This window comes from Solanum lycopersicum, chromosome 4 (genome assembly GCF_036512215.1).
Source record: "Solanum lycopersicum chromosome 4, SLM_r2.1".
Classification (NCBI taxonomy): Eukaryota; Viridiplantae; Streptophyta; class Magnoliopsida; order Solanales; family Solanaceae; genus Solanum; species Solanum lycopersicum.
Genome location: NC_090803.1, coordinates 1,053,512 through 1,071,396, shown reverse-complemented (window position 1 = coordinate 1,071,396; position 17,885 = coordinate 1,053,512). Strand labels below are relative to the sequence as shown.

At 32.8% G+C, this 17,885-nt stretch overlaps 4 protein-coding genes across 5 annotated transcripts; 1 reads left to right on the top strand and 3 right to left on the bottom strand.

Annotated features, from left to right (window-relative positions):
• Positions 1-423: 423 nt before the first annotated feature.
• LOC101250791 (protein NRT1/ PTR FAMILY 4.6-like) lies at positions 424-7,197 on the top strand. Its single transcript, XM_004236922.5, has 5 exons — positions 424-760; positions 845-962; positions 1,502-1,719; positions 5,533-5,964; positions 6,045-7,197. Exons 1-5 carry the CDS (start codon positions 758-760, stop codon positions 7,017-7,019), a joined length of 1,746 nt encoding a protein of 581 aa, XP_004236970.1. The 5' UTR covers positions 424-757; the 3' UTR covers positions 7,020-7,197.
• A 1,807-nt stretch (positions 7,198-9,004) lies between these two features.
• Positions 9,005-10,870, bottom strand: LOC101265326 (aldehyde oxidase GLOX-like). The gene has a single exon (XM_004237163.5). The coding sequence runs from the start codon at positions 10,868-10,870 to the stop codon at positions 9,152-9,154; it is 1,719 nt and encodes a 572-aa protein (XP_004237211.1). The 3' UTR covers positions 9,005-9,151.
• Positions 9,005-15,908, bottom strand: LOC101265633 (pentatricopeptide repeat-containing protein At2g02750). Of its 2 annotated transcripts, none has more exons than XM_004237164.5 (2): positions 13,200-15,908; positions 9,005-13,100 (listed from the first exon to the last, which is right to left on the bottom strand). In XM_004237164.5, exon 1 carries the CDS (start codon positions 15,357-15,359, stop codon positions 13,512-13,514), a length of 1,848 nt encoding a protein of 615 aa, XP_004237212.1. In that variant the 5' UTR covers positions 15,360-15,908; the 3' UTR covers positions 9,005-13,100; positions 13,200-13,511. The 2 variants fall into 2 exon arrangements, with proteins under 2 accessions (XP_004237212.1, XP_010319443.1); XM_010321141.4 differs by having other exon boundaries at positions 12,813-13,085.
• A 1,530-nt stretch (positions 15,909-17,438) lies between these two features.
• On the bottom strand, positions 17,439-17,885 carry LOC104646798 (E3 ubiquitin-protein ligase MPSR1-like). Its single transcript, XM_010321262.1, has one exon. The coding sequence runs from the start codon at positions 17,883-17,885 to the stop codon at positions 17,439-17,441; it is 447 nt and encodes a 148-aa protein (XP_010319564.1).

The following is a 17,885-nucleotide window of genomic DNA, read 5'->3' as shown; positions in this document are numbered from 1 at the left end:
ATAGAAACAAATCTCCTATATGGCATGATACATGTAAAACGCCATGTATAAGGTACCATGTAAAACGAAATGTTAATTTGCTCGATTTTATATAAATTTAAATGTCTAACTTGCGCACACCAAAGTTAAAGGTCATAATTATCAATTGACGTCATATTTATGTATTATGTCAATAAAACAACATAGCAAACCAACAAAAATATATTATTTTAGAGTGTCAAATACCGGTAATATAATCCTTAACCAAGAGATTTCTAGTTTGAAAGAGAAGTACAAAGTCAATTTTTTTTTTGTTAAAAAGTGCTTTATCTTTCTTATTTAATTTTCTGATGCGAATTTAAATACCGATTAAAAAAACATATCTTAAATGGGATGGTGGGGTTATCAACCTTTACATTTATTGTTTTAGGTCATTGGTCAAACAATACAAGACAAAAAAAAAATAAACTACCTAAAATATCAGTTCTTCCCTTCTCTTCTTTCTTATAATTATCTCCCTCCTTTAATTTATCTCCCCTCCTTAACAACTACTACTAGCTAGTTATAAAATTTATTTGATGTTCTTATATTATATATAATCTACCAAATTTTAGGTGATAATATCACATCTATTCATCTTCTCTTCTAAAAAAGTTGAAGAAGTTCATCAATGGCAAATTACACAAAAAATTGATTTTTTTTCTATTAGGGGGAGGTTATAGCCTTTGTACTCCAATTGAGATTAAACTTGTAGGAAAAGCAGTAAATAAATAAATAAATGGTGAGTTAATAACTCTTGTTTTCTTCTTTTTGTATACATATATTTTACTTAGTAGTTTCACTAATTACATGATTTGTGTTGTAGGAAGTGGAAAGCCAAAGCAAACTAATTAGCACAAATTGGGAAGGCTATGTTGATTGGAGAAATAGGCCAGCACTTATCAATAGACATGGTGGCTTGGTGGCTTCATCCTTTGTCTTAGGTAAATCATTTTTTAATAATCGTAGTGTTCGAGTCAATTTATTTACATTCTACATATAATTTTTTTTTTTATCAATATAGGTAGTGGAAGATTGCCCCATCAAATTTTTTATGAAATTCATGATTTGTATATTTTAAAATAATAGTAATGTTTGGATCAACTTAAACACATTTTGTTTTATTGATCATTTATAAATTTATCCATTAAAATTTAGACAAATAAAAAAAAAATCATTGTTCATAGTGTAGCGATAAACTCACTTTGGGATATTTATCATAAATATGTAAAGTTTTTTTTTTCCAAAGATTAGTTTGATGAATTTTAGAGGATAAATAGTATAACCTTGGTGCCGTTTCAAATTCACTATCATTTTTATTCAGTTCTCAAAAAAATGATACATTTTTATATATTAATATTATACATTTTTAACTTATTTTAGACACATCTTTCTTTTTAAACTTTTGTGTGATCAAATTAAATTACATGACATAAATTGAAACGGAAGAAACAGTTTGACTTTTTTTTCATTGTAATTTCAGTGGTGGAGGTGTTGGAAAATTTGGCATATCTAGCAAATGCAAGTAACTTGGTGATGTACTTATCTGAGTACATGCACTATTCACCAACCAATTCAGCAAATTGTGTGACTAATTTTATGGGCACAGCCTTTCTACTTGCACTTCTTGGTGGCTTCTTATCTGATGCTTTCTTCACAACTTATCACATCTATTTGATCAGTGCATTCATTGAATTTCTGGTAAATTATCTTCCCTTCTAATCCTATGAGTTTTTGGTCCCCTCTTGCTTTATCGTACCCTAAAAGTTCGTCTTCCGGATCAACTTATGAGTACTTTAACTAAATTTTGTGTGTATCTATTAGTTTTTGTCAATATAGATATCGAAGCCTTCCAATCCTATGATCGTCTATTTTTTGGTCCCTTTTTACTTTATCGTATTCTGAAAGTTCGTTTGCTAGATCAACTTTTGAGTAAAACCAAATTTTGTGTGTATCTATTAGTTTTTATCAATATAGATATCGAACCCTTCCAATCCTATGATCGTCTTATTTTTGATCCCCTCTTGCTTTATCGTATCTTAAAAATTCGTTTGCTAGATCAACTTATGAGTAAAACTAAATTTTGTATATATCTATTTTTTTCATCAATATAGATATCAACTTTCTAATCCTATGGTTGTCTATTTTTTGGTCCCCTCTTACTTTATCGTATCTTTAAAGTTCGTCCGCTAGATCAACTTATATACTTCAACTAAATTTTGTATGCATCTATTGTTTTTTTATCAATATATTATCAACCCTTCCAATCCTATGATTGTCTATTTCTCCTCTTGCTTTATCATATCTGAAAGTTTGTCTATTGGATCAACTTGTATGCATTCCAACTAAATTTTATGTATATCTGTTAGTTTTATCGATATATATTGAATAATTTTATTTATCGAGAATTAAATGTATAAATAAAAAAATCTTTGTCAAACTCACTTAAATTGAAGGAGGAAGAGCATGAGAAAATACTACTAGCAATAATTGCTACTTATTTCTCTATCAAAGAAGTTGGAAAGTGTGATTAAAGCAAGTGAGGACACCACACTTTTTTATGCACTTTTATACTTTTCTTTTTCTTATTTCCCTTTCTTCGACTTAAATGTTTTGACTCATTAAAATATTACACGTCAAATAAAATGTTAAGAATCTTAAGTTTCTAATTTAAAACTATAGTCATTCAACTATTTGCCTATTAATAAAAAATATGGGGTAATGAAGTAAAATAAAAACTTATTAAGGAAAGAGCAAGACCACTTTATTTTATTTTGAATTTTATAAATGCGGTAGGGAAAATGGAAATACAAAAGTGAATATAAGAAATAGAATCTAATTCTCATCAATTAAGTAAAACTCTAGATACAACCAGCTAAAATTAATATCGGACTAGTCAAAAAGAAAGGAGGGAATAGTTTCTTATTACCTGCAAAGGCATGATTGAGTGGTTGGGAGGTGAATTTTCTCTCTAGGAGATCTAGAATCGAATCTAGCTTTCATCTGTTATTTAGTTATAAACTCATCGTATTAGACTTGCTTTGTTCGATTTATATTTTCTGTGTGATTCACAAGCTATCAACCTATCACACAATGAATAGATTAACACAAATATTCATCCAAAGAGCAGAGATCGAGATAGTAGATTGTTCTAGTGGTTAAAAAATCAAATAAATAATTCCCTATTTTAAATGCTTCTAGATGGTCAGCCTAAAACAAAGGTGGTCTAATTTCTTACTAGTATTAGTTTTATTTATTTTTTTCTTGAGCATGAAACTTTAATTAACTTAATTAGTTATAACATATGAATATCCATAATGAGAAGACACTTGTAGTAATTAGGAATCATTTTTAACATAGTGATTATCACTTTTGAATTCCACTAATAAGGAGCAAATTGCAAAGTGAAGCAAATTGATTAATCCCTAGCTATAAAGTTTTGCAGCATATAATAAAGATACATGTATAATTGGTTGCTTTTAATTTCTCTTTTTATCTCCCTTTTTATGTTTCTTTTTGTCACATCGACCATATGAAAAAATTAGTTTTCTTAACATATACTACTAATTATAAAAAAAAAAAACACTGATGATGCTTATATGTTCCAAAGCAACATTATTGCATGTTGATCATTTGATTAACTAAAGTAATCATTAATTTGATAGATCGAATAATAATCCACGCATTTATTAATCATGAGTTTATTTTTATTTGTCCAAACTTAACTCAACTCAAATTATTAGACGTTGACCCTATGACCTATCCAGTAATTTTTTTTTTATATTACCACGAAAGTAATTGCTTCAACTTTAGTTATTTGAGTCCGTCTTTTATTTCTCATAAACAAGAATTATCGAGTTAATGATATATGTAACTTTTTACGTAATATAATTTAAGAAATAATTAAGAAACTTACAATAAAAACATTACATAACATTATTTATGTTATTATATCTAAATATGATTAAAAAAAATTCATTAAATATGTCATATTAATTTTATGTGTTTGTCAACTTTAATGCTATTGTCTAGGCTGTAACAGTGTATAACCGCTATTGCACCACATATAATATATAGTATCTTATCTGCATGTTACCCATTCACACTTCCTATTATATACTCACAACACACAACAAGAGTTGTTTCTCTTTGACTTTGCTTTTTTGATATTAATTGATGTTTTTTCATTTGTATCCAATTGCAATATTAATTGTATTGTATTTTGTCCTATATATTACTATTGGCCTAAGATAATATATTATCTAAATATGGTGATAAAAGAATAATATCTTCATGAAACAGGTGTGTGGCTATTAGGATCATATCAATGGTACAATTACCTAATTAAATTTAGTATAAATTCTCCATTAGTAGAAATATAGTCACATATATCATTCCATTTTGAGCATGCAAAAAACCAAATGTCTCTACCTGTCAAATTACTAGAAGTGTCCAAAACAATACCTCGCACCGTTTAAAAAAGAATGACCTACCGTACTATCTTTTGAGTTTGTTTAAAAATGAATAACTTTTTATTTTTGTTTTTGACGATATTTTAATTATAACTTTCCATAGAACATGGTTAAATTTATAAGATATATTTTGAATCACAAGATTGAAAAATATTTTTTATTTTATTACATTTCATGTGAGAAGTCAAACTAGATCATTCATTTTTTAAAACGGAGAAAGTAATTTATATTCGATATGCAGAATGGCCAAGCCTTCTATTAGTGAGATGACCCCTGGGGTCTTGTGGCCCAAGGCATATGGCCTACTTAGCCCAATCTTTATCTTTACTATATCTTCATTTTGTCTTTATTGCATGACATGAACATACTTGGGTCCTCATGGTGTGTAACGCAAGTCTGATAGCTGATTAGAGTTGTGTAAGTGTGAATAATGTAGAAATTAGTTATTGGTGAATTTATATATTATTTTATATACGTATAAGATATTTATGTATTAGTTATTTCATCTTTTATTATGTATAAAATAATACATAGAGTTTCTCATAATTTATATATGTATTAGCTATGTGAATTTTTATGTTGTTAGCCAAATGTCATATTAATTTTATAGGTGAATAAAATTATTTCTTATCTACACACCAGATATCGTATAAGTTATATATGCACAACTTGTTTCTTATCTATCTACCAAACGTCCCGTTAGAGTGCAATACTAAGGATCGGTTTAGATGTGAGTTATTCCATATAAAACATTGGATTTCTATTTAGATACCTACATAACTTATACATATATAAGTTATGGGAGAATTCGTGTATTTTTTGTACAGGATAGATGGTGAAATGACTAAATTATATATGATAAGCACTGCATAAACAGAGGACAAATAACACTATGTGCATGTATATAGCTAATTTAAAGAGAGAGAAACAAACCTGCGTTGGTTTTTCCATAGTCCAATCGACAACAAATCAAATGAAATCTTGTGTATATATGTTTTCTATTGTATATATTCACCATTTAAAGGTCTTGATTTGAACACAGGGTCTAGTGATACTCACAATACAAGCTCGATCGGACTCGTTGAAACCATCAAAGTGCAAGCCAGAGATGGCTTGTGAACAAGTCCGCGGTGCACAAGCTGCAATGTTGTTTATAGGACTTTACTTAGTGGCATTGGGTGTTGGAGGTATCAAAGGATCATTGCCACCCCATGGAGCTGAACAATTTGACGGCGAAACACCACAAGGGAGGAAACAAAGATCAACTTTCTTCAATTACTTTGTGTTTTGCCTCTCATGTGGTGGCCTCATTGCCGTCACATTTGTTGTATGGGTTGAAGACAATAAAGGTTGGCAATGGGGATTTGGGATTTCAACGCTCGCTATATTATTATCGATCCCAATATTCCTTGCTGGTTCACCTTTCTATAGGAACAAAATACCTCGCGGAAGTCCTTTAACTACTATATCTAAGGTATGTGAACACACAAACAACGAGTTAACTATTCGTAGTTTTAGATTGACTAATACGTTGTTGTTGTTGTTGTTCTATAGGTTCTTATTGCTGCAATGGTAAACTCGTGTGCATGGACAAATTCAAGTAGTGTAATAGCAAGTCTGGGATCAAGCCCTTCGACAATTCCAGTACTATCGAATGAAGATGAGGAGATTAGTAGAAACAACAAACATATAGTAGAATCGAAAAGTCTGAGATTTCTTAATCGAGCAGCTGTAAAGAAACCAGCAGCAGCTTCTGGTGTGCTACAATGTTCGGTACAGGAAGTTGAAGAAGTGAAGATTGTGGTGAAAATCCTCCCGATTTTCGGCTGTACTATTATGCTCAACTGTTGCTTAGCTCAACTATCCACATTCTCAGTTCAACAAGCAGCAACTATGAATACAAAATTTGGAAAGTTAAAAGTACCACCAGCTTCACTTCCTATATTCCCTGTACTTTTCATCATGATCCTGGCACCAATTTTCGACTACTTCATCATTCCATTTGCTCGTAAGGTAACGAAAACTGAAATGGGAATCACTCACCTCCAACGTATAGGGATCGGATTGTTCCTCTCTGTTATCGCTATGGCAATTGCAGCTCTCGTTGAAATCAAACGGAAGAGAGTAGCTACTGACTCCTCACTACTCGATTCTTCAAAGCCATTGCCTATAACGTTCTTTTGGATCGCGATTCAGTACTTGTTTCTTGGATCAGCTGATTTGTTCACTCTAGCTGGACTGTTAGAATTCTGTTTCTCAGAAGCAGCATTTAGTATGAGATCATTAGCAACATCACTCTCTTGGGCTTCATTAGCAATTGGATACTATCTAAGCACAGTGATAGTATCCATTGTCAATAATGTTACAGGAGATTCAAAGCATCAACCATGGCTAACCGGCAAAAACTTGAATCATTTCCATTTGGAGAGATTCTACTGGTTAATGTGCATACTCAGCGCGTTGAATTTCGTACATTATTTGTATTGGGCAAGAAAATACAAGTACACATCAGTATCCTCTCAAGGATAACAAGTGACAGCGCGGATATATATATATATATATGTATACAGACTGATGTATCCTTGTACTGTAAATACGTCTGATGAGTTGCGTGGGCGTTGTCCACGCAACAGCCAAAAAGGGCTAGCTAGACGAGGTAAAGGGGATATCTATCCGGTTTTGATCAATTGATAAAGAGTTGATTTCAGTTTGTGTTCATAGGTTCTTTTGTTGTGTCACATCTTCATATAACAAGCTTAAGGTTATCAATGCTCAACAAATGTCTCTTATAAGTAATTTGAGCAAGTTTATATATATATATATATATATATATATATATATATAAACAAAATAAATAAACTTTTTTTGGAGAAGTCGTATGTACAAGCTCGTCATTTTCAAAGTTAATTTTGGGCATCTAGGAGCTAATTTACAGGAATTAAGTGATTTTCTAAGTTTTTTTTTTTGTGTGTGTGTTAGCCTATTAATATCTTAAAGATATGACTTCTTAATGATTTGTTTGTGAAATCTTTAGGAACACCCCCCCCCCCCCACAAGGAGTTGGGGAAGCAATAAATGAAGTATCACCATTTTCAAAGTCCGTTTTTGGCATGTAATAGCCAATTTAAAGATATTGAGCAATTTTTTAAGTTTTTCGTATGTGTTAATCCATGAATATTTTGGTGCTATCTCTTATAGGCAATTTCCTCGTATAACATTTACTTAATTTTATACGTACAATCTTATAATTTTCAGAACCCATTTTGGACATTTAGGGGTCAATTTACACGAATTAGGTGATTTTCTCAAATTTTTGTGTTAGCCCTACATATTTTGGTGACAAGGGAAGAATTTCTTTGTGAAATCTTTATGGAATATTTTGTAGGGAGTCGGGAAGCAATGTGTATAGTTTTACCATTTTCAAAGTCCATTTTGGTCATTTAGTGATCAATTTTATAGAAATCATGCAATTTTCTCAATTGTTCGTGTGTTAGCCCATAAATATTTCGGTGATATGACTTCTAGATGGTTTCTTTGCAAAACCTTTATGGAAACTTTTGTAGGGAGTTAAGGTAGCAATACGTACAGTCTCACTTTTTTTTTGAGTGTATTTTGGGTAATTAAGGGCTAATTTAAAAAATTATGTGATTTTTAAAAATTTTTGTGTGTGTTAGCCTATGAAAATTTTAGTGACATGACTTTCATATGATTTCCTTGCGAAACCTTTGTGGAACCCTCCGTGGGGAGTTGGGGGAGCAATACGTACAATCTCACCATTTAAAGAGTTCATTTTGGTCATTTAGAGGTCAATTTACAAAAATTAGGTAATTTTATCAGTTTTATGTATGTTAGCCTATAAATATTATAATGATATGACTTCCAGATGATTTTTTGTGAAACCTGAACCGAACCCTTTGTAGGGAGTTGGAGAAGCAATACATGTAATCTCATCATTTTTAGAGTTCTATTTTTGCCATTTAATAGCCAATTTAAAGAAATTCGGTAATTTTATCAATTTTTCGTATGTGTATTCATGAATATTTTGATTATATGAAATCTCTATCAGAGAGTACTTTCTACCGTGGAACTAAACCAAACTAGATAAATAAGAAAGCAAACTCCTTAAGTGGTAGATGAACTGCTAGATCATAATTCTGCCAACTATGGACAACTGCAATTAAGATCGAAGATACGAGAGATAAATTCACAATTTAAAGTTTATGAGTCCACGCAAAAGGTATTAAATATGTACAAGAAGACATTTAAGTTTGTGTAAAGTTGAACAAGTAAACACACATATTTTACGTGACATATTACCATAGAGCGTGAAATTACCACATAGAATATATATATATATATATCTACTTTTTCAATACGAAATTTAATTCCTACTTATGCACATCTAAATTAAAACACACAGATGCTAGTTAATGTCGAAATAAAAGAAACGTTTACGTAATATACCGTAAAATATTAGCCTGCCACAAGGAATAAGACATTCCACTCTACACAATCACTCTAAACATGGTGATATAAATAATCAACTACTCAAATCCTTTTTTTTTATTCCAACTCCATACAAAAAAATATGATGCACCTAGCAAAATATCTCACATGTGATCTAAACTCAAAAACAATATAGTAAAAAATTGCTATAATGGTCACTGTATTTTCACCCAAACACTATGACTAGGAACACCTTGATGAACTACAAATACCATATAATATCCTGGAGGTGCAACATTCCTTGTTGGAGGTGCAAACACTATAACTCTATAACCAAACATAAAAAACCTTTCTACTCTCACAATTTCCAAAAACAACAACCTTTGATTCATCCCAAATGAGTGTGTTGTAAATGAAGGTGGGATCATGCTCACCATGAACTCTGCATCGGGCTGCGGGAACGGTAGAGTGAACGTGATCGAGAACTGTTGATCGTACGATATAACTTGTCCCACATCGATGGCTTGGTTTAAAGGTCTTAGATGCGCGTATTGTGTAGCCAAATAAGGTGGTGAAAACGCCTCTAAGCTTAATTCTGTCGGGTACTTTACGCCTGTAAAGTTGTACGTTGCATGCGGATTACTACCACCCACTAATATCCTCCCATCTGGCAGTAAAATTGCTGATGAATGGTACATTCTTGCAATTTTAGTAGGGGTGAGCACAGTGAATCTTCTCCTCGGGTCGGGTTCATCGGGTCGGTAAAGAACCGGGTTTAAAACCGGGTCAATCGCGTTCTCCCACCCGGCTGCTCCATTCGCCGCCCCGTTTAGTATAAGCACATTTCCTGTAGGTAACAACAACATATCCGGCATGACCCGACCCAAAGGCATTTCCTCCATGACCCATTTCGGATCCGGATCCGTTATTCTCATTCGCCCACATGAACTTGAACCCCGCCAAAACTCCCCTTCCAATGCCTTAACATACGCGCCACCCCACGCACCGCCGCAGATCATCACCTCCACCACCGGTTCCTGACCCTGACGTAAACGTAACGGAAGCATTACCGAAGACCCAGTTGCCGGATAACTCCGTTTCTCGCCGGGAATCATGGGGAATTCCCTGAGAACATTGTGATTAACATAATCTAGTTCAATTGATCGTTGATTTGAGAAAATGTAGAGATTTCCGTTGGGTAAAATGTACAAGAATGGGTAAAGATTGTTTTCTTCAATTGGGTCTGTAGTTTCCACTAAGAATGGAAGCTGAAAACCCCCACCATTTTCGTCCATTGTTTTGGGGAAAAATTCATAGCTGAAAGCTTTTCTTCCACCAACAATGATTACACGTCCATCAGGGAGTATATGATCAGAAGCATACCATCTCTGAACCGTTAAATTTTGCGGTAATTCAGTCCAATCACAATCACCATCACACGGCGAAAACAGCCGGATTTTACGATCCCCGGTATGGTATCCACCGGTTTGAATTAATGTACCATCGGAGTTGAGTGCACCAGAGGAACACCAAACATCAGTTTGAACCATGAGTGGACGGTAAGTGTTTGATAAAATGTCATAAAGAACAGAATGAGCAGAGCAATCAACATCAAGAACTTCATCATCGAAACGACATTTTCCTTGTGGAAGTGAGAGATTAGAAGCTCCGAAATCCGTTCTATCGAAAATGATCACTTTGTTGTTGTAGAGAAGCTGCATATGCATTGCAGAAACACCAATTGATTCATGTAAAAGTACCCATTCACCATTTACATTTGATGGTATAAACGGTGGATGAAATATAGTCGGTATAAGCTGTGAGTTTCTACGATGATGACGACGATTGTGACGATGACGGTGAGGCAATGAAGATGATGAAAGAATCAAGATTGTGAATAGAAATGAAAAAGATTGAATCTTGATCAGTTCCATTTGAATTGATGAAGATCAAAACAGAGCAATACAGAATAAAACAGAGCAAAACAGAGTTCTGAGTATTTTAGTTTAGCAGTTGTTACGCTGATTAGTTTGAGTTTTTAACTAAATAAATGGAGTAATAGACGCAAAGAAAATTTAGCATGAATTTGTTAAAACTAAACGAAAATTTCTCAATTTTATTTCTCTCCATGAATTTAGGGATTGTTAATATTGTCAAATAATTGAAAGAAGCACAAAAAAATACATAAATTAGATTGGTAATAATGCCATGTATATTTCAGAAATTCTTGTTTTGTGGTTTATAATTTTAACTTAGGTACAAGTAGGGATCGTTTGATAATTGATTAGGAAATATATTATGTATGTGTAATGTTATATTTAAAATTATCTAAAAAATTAATATGGTGTTTGATTTGGGATAATGAAAAATATGATTCAAATTATTGTTTGAATATTTTTTCTTAAGTCTGTATTACCTCACAAATTCGCATACACGAAATAAGAGGAATATTTGTGAGGTAGTATTTTTTTTAACATTAGCTAGGAGAAATATTATAAAAGTATTAGATTCTGTGTAAGTAATATCATGTTTGGTAATTGGTTAGGATTATATATGTATAATATTAATATAATGTTTGATATATAATTTAGAAATCTGAATAATCAATACATGTATAAGTTATTAGAGAATTTATGTATAATTTGATAATACATAAATAACTAAATCCTCTGATGGCATAAACTAATATAAAAAAATTTAATCAAAACTAATTCATATATTACTAATATCTACATATTCTATTCTGCTACCAAACAATTCATAAATACAAGAATAATTCATAAATGAATAAAAATGATCAAAGATAAAATTATTCTTAATACACCAAATCAAACTCCGAATAAAAAATAATTACAATATTACTAATACACTTTATTCAATAATATTATGTTACATTCTTTTAACTGACCACTAATAAGTTGCAAGCAAACTTAATTAGTTGCACCCTTTTTAATTTTATTTTATGTAGCATTCGACAACTTCCTAAAATAGAAAAACCTTTCCTTCTGCAATTTTAAACCGATAATTAATTGCAACTTTTTTGTTAATTATTAGTTATTTAAGTTTCCCTAGTAGAGGCTTGACAATTATTTACGTAGAGCTTATTATTTCATGCTCATCATGAAGAGAGAAGCATTTTTTTACTGTTTATATTATTTTAAAGATAGTTATAATGGTATAAAATTTTAACTCTAGAAAAATATAATATTATTCAGTAAATCTGGTCAAGTTTGAACAAATTGGATGAAAATATTCATTCTTTCGTTTTTCATCGATTGGAGAGGATATAGGAAAGATGATGTGACGATATATTTGACCAGATCATATATATATTCTTCAGAATTTTTTCATAGTCAAATGCAAATATATCAAATTGAAGGTGTTTTAATGGCAAAGAAAATTATCAAAAGAGCATAGATGATCAGATTAGTTTGATATAAATCCATCAAGATTGAAATTTTTTTCTCTGACTGTGAATGATTCATAAAAAAAAGATGATCAAATTAATTTGATGTGAAGAGGTAAACATTTTGTTTTCTTTTTTTTTCCCAATTCATTGAGGCCCAAATTAATTATCCTTCAAATACCTATTTTACAAATATTAAGTGTATTTTTATTTCGGGAAAAGTAATTACAAAAAATTTATACGTATGTGCGAATTCAAATTTCACAAAAGCCACAAAGCTACGTGATTTCTTTTTATCTGTCTAAACCACGTTTGACAGAATTCCCTGGTGGTAGAAAATGAGTATCCCGAGGAAAAGTTAAAGCGCACGCAAGTTGGTTAGAAAGCAAAGTATTATATTACAAATGTATTTAAAAGTGAAGCACACAAAAAGGTAACAATGTTGATGAGGCTTGAAGTGAGATGCACAATTTAAGAACAAAAAAATACTTTAACATACATGGATTTAGTACTATGATAATCAAATTGTAATTAGGATAACTAAATTCAACATGCAATATAGAATAAGGCCAATATTAATCCAACTCCTCAAAATTGAGATTCAAAGAACTAACCTTTTTGTCTGGATGAGTTTGCGTCATTATTTGAAGAAGATGCTTCTTCAAGCCCATGGCTTCACCTATGGGCTATGAGGTGCCCCTTCCTTCACATGGCTTCATTGCTTTAAGTGACATCGCGATGACCTTTAACAACACTGGCTGTTATACGAAAACAAAAACAGTAAAAAGCGATTTGTCCAACGCTTTAGTTTCTGTGTCAATATTCAAATTTGACCATCTTAATTGAAGGAAGCTGACCTGAAAGGACTTCACAGACAACTGCTTAGGGAACAGATGGACCGTGAAGATTGTCACACGCGAGCTTGAAATAACTCTTCGTACTGCATGGCTTTCAAGTTAGTTCACAGGATCTGCGATAAGTGGCAAGGTTAATGAAGTCAATTGTATGCTTGCACTCAGAGATCTCATTCGTTGCTTCATCTTTGAACCACCAACATCTTTAACATCGATTTTGGATTTTCTCGTGCAACGAGAGCCAGTTCATGCAGACTAGGCATAAGATGCAATAGTAGTCTGTTCTACCAGTTTTAACATATACAGGATGTTAGATTATGTCACTCCTACAGTACTGTATCCTGGTAGTTTATCGAGTCCTCTTTCATCAATTGTTTCTCTGATTCTTTCAGCATCGTCCCATCTTCCTTGTCTAGCATAAAGGTTGGACAAAATCACGAAAGGAACAGGGTTTTCTGGCTCCAATTCTGAGAGCTTTTGGGTCATTTCTTCTCCCATCTTGGCATTAGAGAATTGCTCAGACGCTGCTAGTAAAGAAGCAAAAACAGATGCAGAAGGCTCGGGAATGAGCTGTAGTAGTTCTCTAGCTTCATCCAGACGACCAGATCGAGCAAGTAGATCAACCATAATATTAAGCTGCTTTAGAGTTGGGATTAAGCCAAAATCTGTGATCATCAAGCGAAAAACTTGCCATGCTTTCTCCAATTTTCCGATATGGCTGCACACAGACAACATGCAATTCAAAGTTGCGGAATTTGGTTGTACTTTCTCCATTAGCATTAAACAGAATATCTCAAAAGCAGCTTCACCTTCCCCGTTCCTTCCATACCCTGAAATCATTACATTCCAGATAGCAGGATCATCATATTTTACTTCCAACTGATCAAAAACCTTTCGGGCCAAAGGAAATTGTCCACACTTCATGTACATATCAATGATTGCGGTAACAATAAATTCATCATTAATGTTTTCCGTTCTAAAAATATATGCGTGAATCTCTTGGCCGAAACGGAGTGAGGACAGAGATGAGCACACCATCAGAAGACTAGTAACAGTCTTCACACTGGGAACGACACCGGCAGAAAGCATTTTCCTAAAGAACTTAAGAGCTTCATTCTCTTTTCGCAGCAGCGAAAACCCAGTGATCATTGAATTCCATGTTGCTGAATCTGGTTCCAGTCCTTCCGATTCTAATTCCACCAACAGCTCAACTGCTTTCTCCGTTTGCTCATTCAACATCATACCGGCAATCATCGAATTCCATGTTATCAAATTCCTGTTGCCACCCAGCTCTTTGAAGATTTCATATGCACATAACCAGCAACAGCATTTCGAATACATATCTAAAAGTGCAGTTCCCACCATTGTACGCGATTGTAACTCAATTTTCACAATAAGTCCATGAACTTGCCTACCAAACTTCACATTCTTAAGATTAGCAGTAGCAGAGAGAACCAATACTAAAGTCACTTCATTCGGTTCTTCGTCTAGTAACATCTTCTTAAACACATCCAAAACCACTTCCTCCTCCCCATTTCGCAACATCCCTGAAATAAACGCATTCCAGCACACCACATTCTTATTCTTAACCAATCCAAACAACCTCGTCGCAGAAACACAATCAACACAATTCAAATACATACTCAAAATCGACGCAACTACATATACATCCATTTCCACACCAATCTTTATACCCCAACAATGCATTTGAACACCATGATCAATCCTCACACACCCTGACAAAACACTAGCTATAGTAACTGAATCCGGCCTAATCAATAAACCACTAAATAACCCAAACATCTTAAAAGCATCAACATGATACCCATTTTGAGAAACCCCAGAAATGATTGCATTTAACGAAGCAATATTTGGTTGAGGAATTTCATCGAACACCTTCAGGGCACTTTCCACTAAGCCAAATTTCATGTACATGTCAGTAAGCGATGTGGCTGCATATACATCAGTGTTAAACCCGTGTTTTATCAAATGGCTATGAAGAATTTGACCTTGTGGTATAAATTTTAGCTTTGCACAAGCTTTGAAGAGACAAGGGAAGGTGAATTTGGTGGGAGATAAAGAAGAGTAATGGAGTTGGGAATACAAGTTAATGGCTTCTTTGTAAAGTCCATTGGCTACCAATTTTGCTATTTGAATCTTCATGGATTGTTCCCTTCATAGCAAGGGATGATTTTTCAGTTTTATCACCACGTACGATCATTATTTTTGTATATATCTATTTAAAGTTTGTATAAATCTGTAGTTTTTGAATTTTGTATAATATAATTCATACGTATGTTTGTAACAATTTGTTATTTTGAATTTTGTCATATAATTCCAGATATACGAGATGCGGATTATCAAATTATTGCCAACTCTGGCTTGGCTCTCTCCTTTCTCAATCTCGCTCGCGTCTCTCATCCCTCTCCCAATCTCGTTCGCTAGATATACAAATACAATATGCATATCAGTTACATATATACAATTATCTAACCGACATACATATATAATTTACCTCTTTCCTTCCTCTCTCAATCTCGCTCGTGACTCTCCTTCCTATAACATGTAGGTACAAATCAAAGTTACCAAATTATAGTTATGAAGCATAATCAAACTATTTTTGAATGACTAATGGGAAAGTTTCCCTCAAATAAATTCGTTTGATATGAAAAAATTAGTAATAGATTAGTGACTAATTCAATTTATACATTAAAGCTATAATTACATGAAAAACGTATACGATAAAAAAAATAATTATATGTCACCCAAGTTATAGTTTTGGCGTTTGATTGCTGATCTTATCTAATCTATGGGCATCTCAAAGCGGCAAAGCGGGCAGTAATGGCTATTCTGTAACCACTTTGTAATGCAATCTGCATGAAACATATGCGAGCAAGGCAAACGCAGTACTTGAGTTTCGTCCCCTATCTCATCTAGACATACCAAACAATCATCGTTGTTATTTCTTTCATCATTTTCAATCGTCTCTAGCAACTCTATTGATGATTTACTAGCTGGTACCATTTCAACCACAGATGATGATTCTTGCAATGCTAACAAAATTCTACCATCGCAATATTGATCAATCGTTAATGCTATTACCACACGTGCCTTTGACATCTCATTAGTACTCATGATGCTTTCCAACTTACGAGTTGTTTGTTCAACTATATTGTGATGTTGATCTTCAAACTCGTTCTTAAAATCCCCTAACAATTTTGATATAATGGAATCGAGTCTATCATAGAGCTTGATATCAGAAAGATGAATAACGATTGGAGATAAACTGGCCTTACCTTCCAATGTTCTACCCACACGTTCGGATGCTTGATCATTGGGTCTTATATACCAATATCGTTTCATTATAATGAATCTAAATTGAATGTTTAAATAGGGTAAAAAAGAAGTATATGAAGAAGTAATTGGAGGGATAATCAATTTTTTTTGGTTGGGAATTTGTTTAATTTTAACAAGAGAGGTCTTGACACAGCTATGACATACAAAGGTCAACATATTGCAAGTATTGAGAGGAGAAATTAATTATTTTTTTAAAAATTAGAACCTTCAAGTATATTTATAATATATTAGCAAACCAAAATTTATTAAGGAAAGGATTAGTGAGTGGGAAGCCTAATTTGATTGAGAAAAAGGATTTATTATAAGTGGGGGGAAAATTATGAAAAGTAATACAAGTACTTTAAATTAGAATAGGAGAAGGAAAAGTACACGTTTTGGGGAAATATAAATTGGAAACTTCAAATAATTATTTTTAAAATATTATTTATATCGTTTCGATTTTACGTATTATCGATTACTTTATTAATTTTCGATGTTGAAATATATTAAGATCAATAACTAAATCGATAAGATATTTTTATTGACTTTTGGTTTATTGACTTTTAATTTCTAACAGTTGGATTTTAAGAATCATAAATACAAAATTCATAAAATAATTATACGACTTTTCCAATAATTTGATGGAACAACGTAACAATCATAAAATAGAAAGAGTACTAACATGAAAAGTACTCTATAATATTAACCCACAAATAAACGAACTAGAATAATGTGAATTGTATGCTAATAAACAGATATTTATAAGATATCAAACCATATAACTCATTACACAATTTGAAATCATTCAAACAAACTACCATATATCATATATTAGTAACAGTAGCAACATAATGTACTACAAAATTGTTTTTGGCTTTAGATTGTTGATCCTGTAGGTAGTTTTGTCTAATCGGTTGGCATCTCAAAGCGGCAAAGCGGACAGTAATGGCTATTCTGTAACCACTTGGTAATACACTCTGCATGAAACATATGAGAGCAAGGCAACCGCAGTACATCAGTTTCCTCCCCTAGCTCATCTAGACATACCAAACACTCATCGTTGCTATTTCTTTCATCAGCTTCCATCGGTTCTAGCAACTCTATGGATGATTCACTAGCCGGTACCATTCCATCCACAGACGATGATTCTTCCAATGCTGACAATATTCTACCATCGCAGCAGTGATCAATCCGTAATTCCACATCCACACATACCTCTGACATCTCAGTAGTCGTGATGCTTAGCAACTTGCGAGTTGTTTGTTCAACTATAGCATGCTTTTGATCTTCAAACTCGTCTTTGAATTGCATAAACACTTGTGATAGAGCCTGATCAAGTTTCTCATAGAGCAT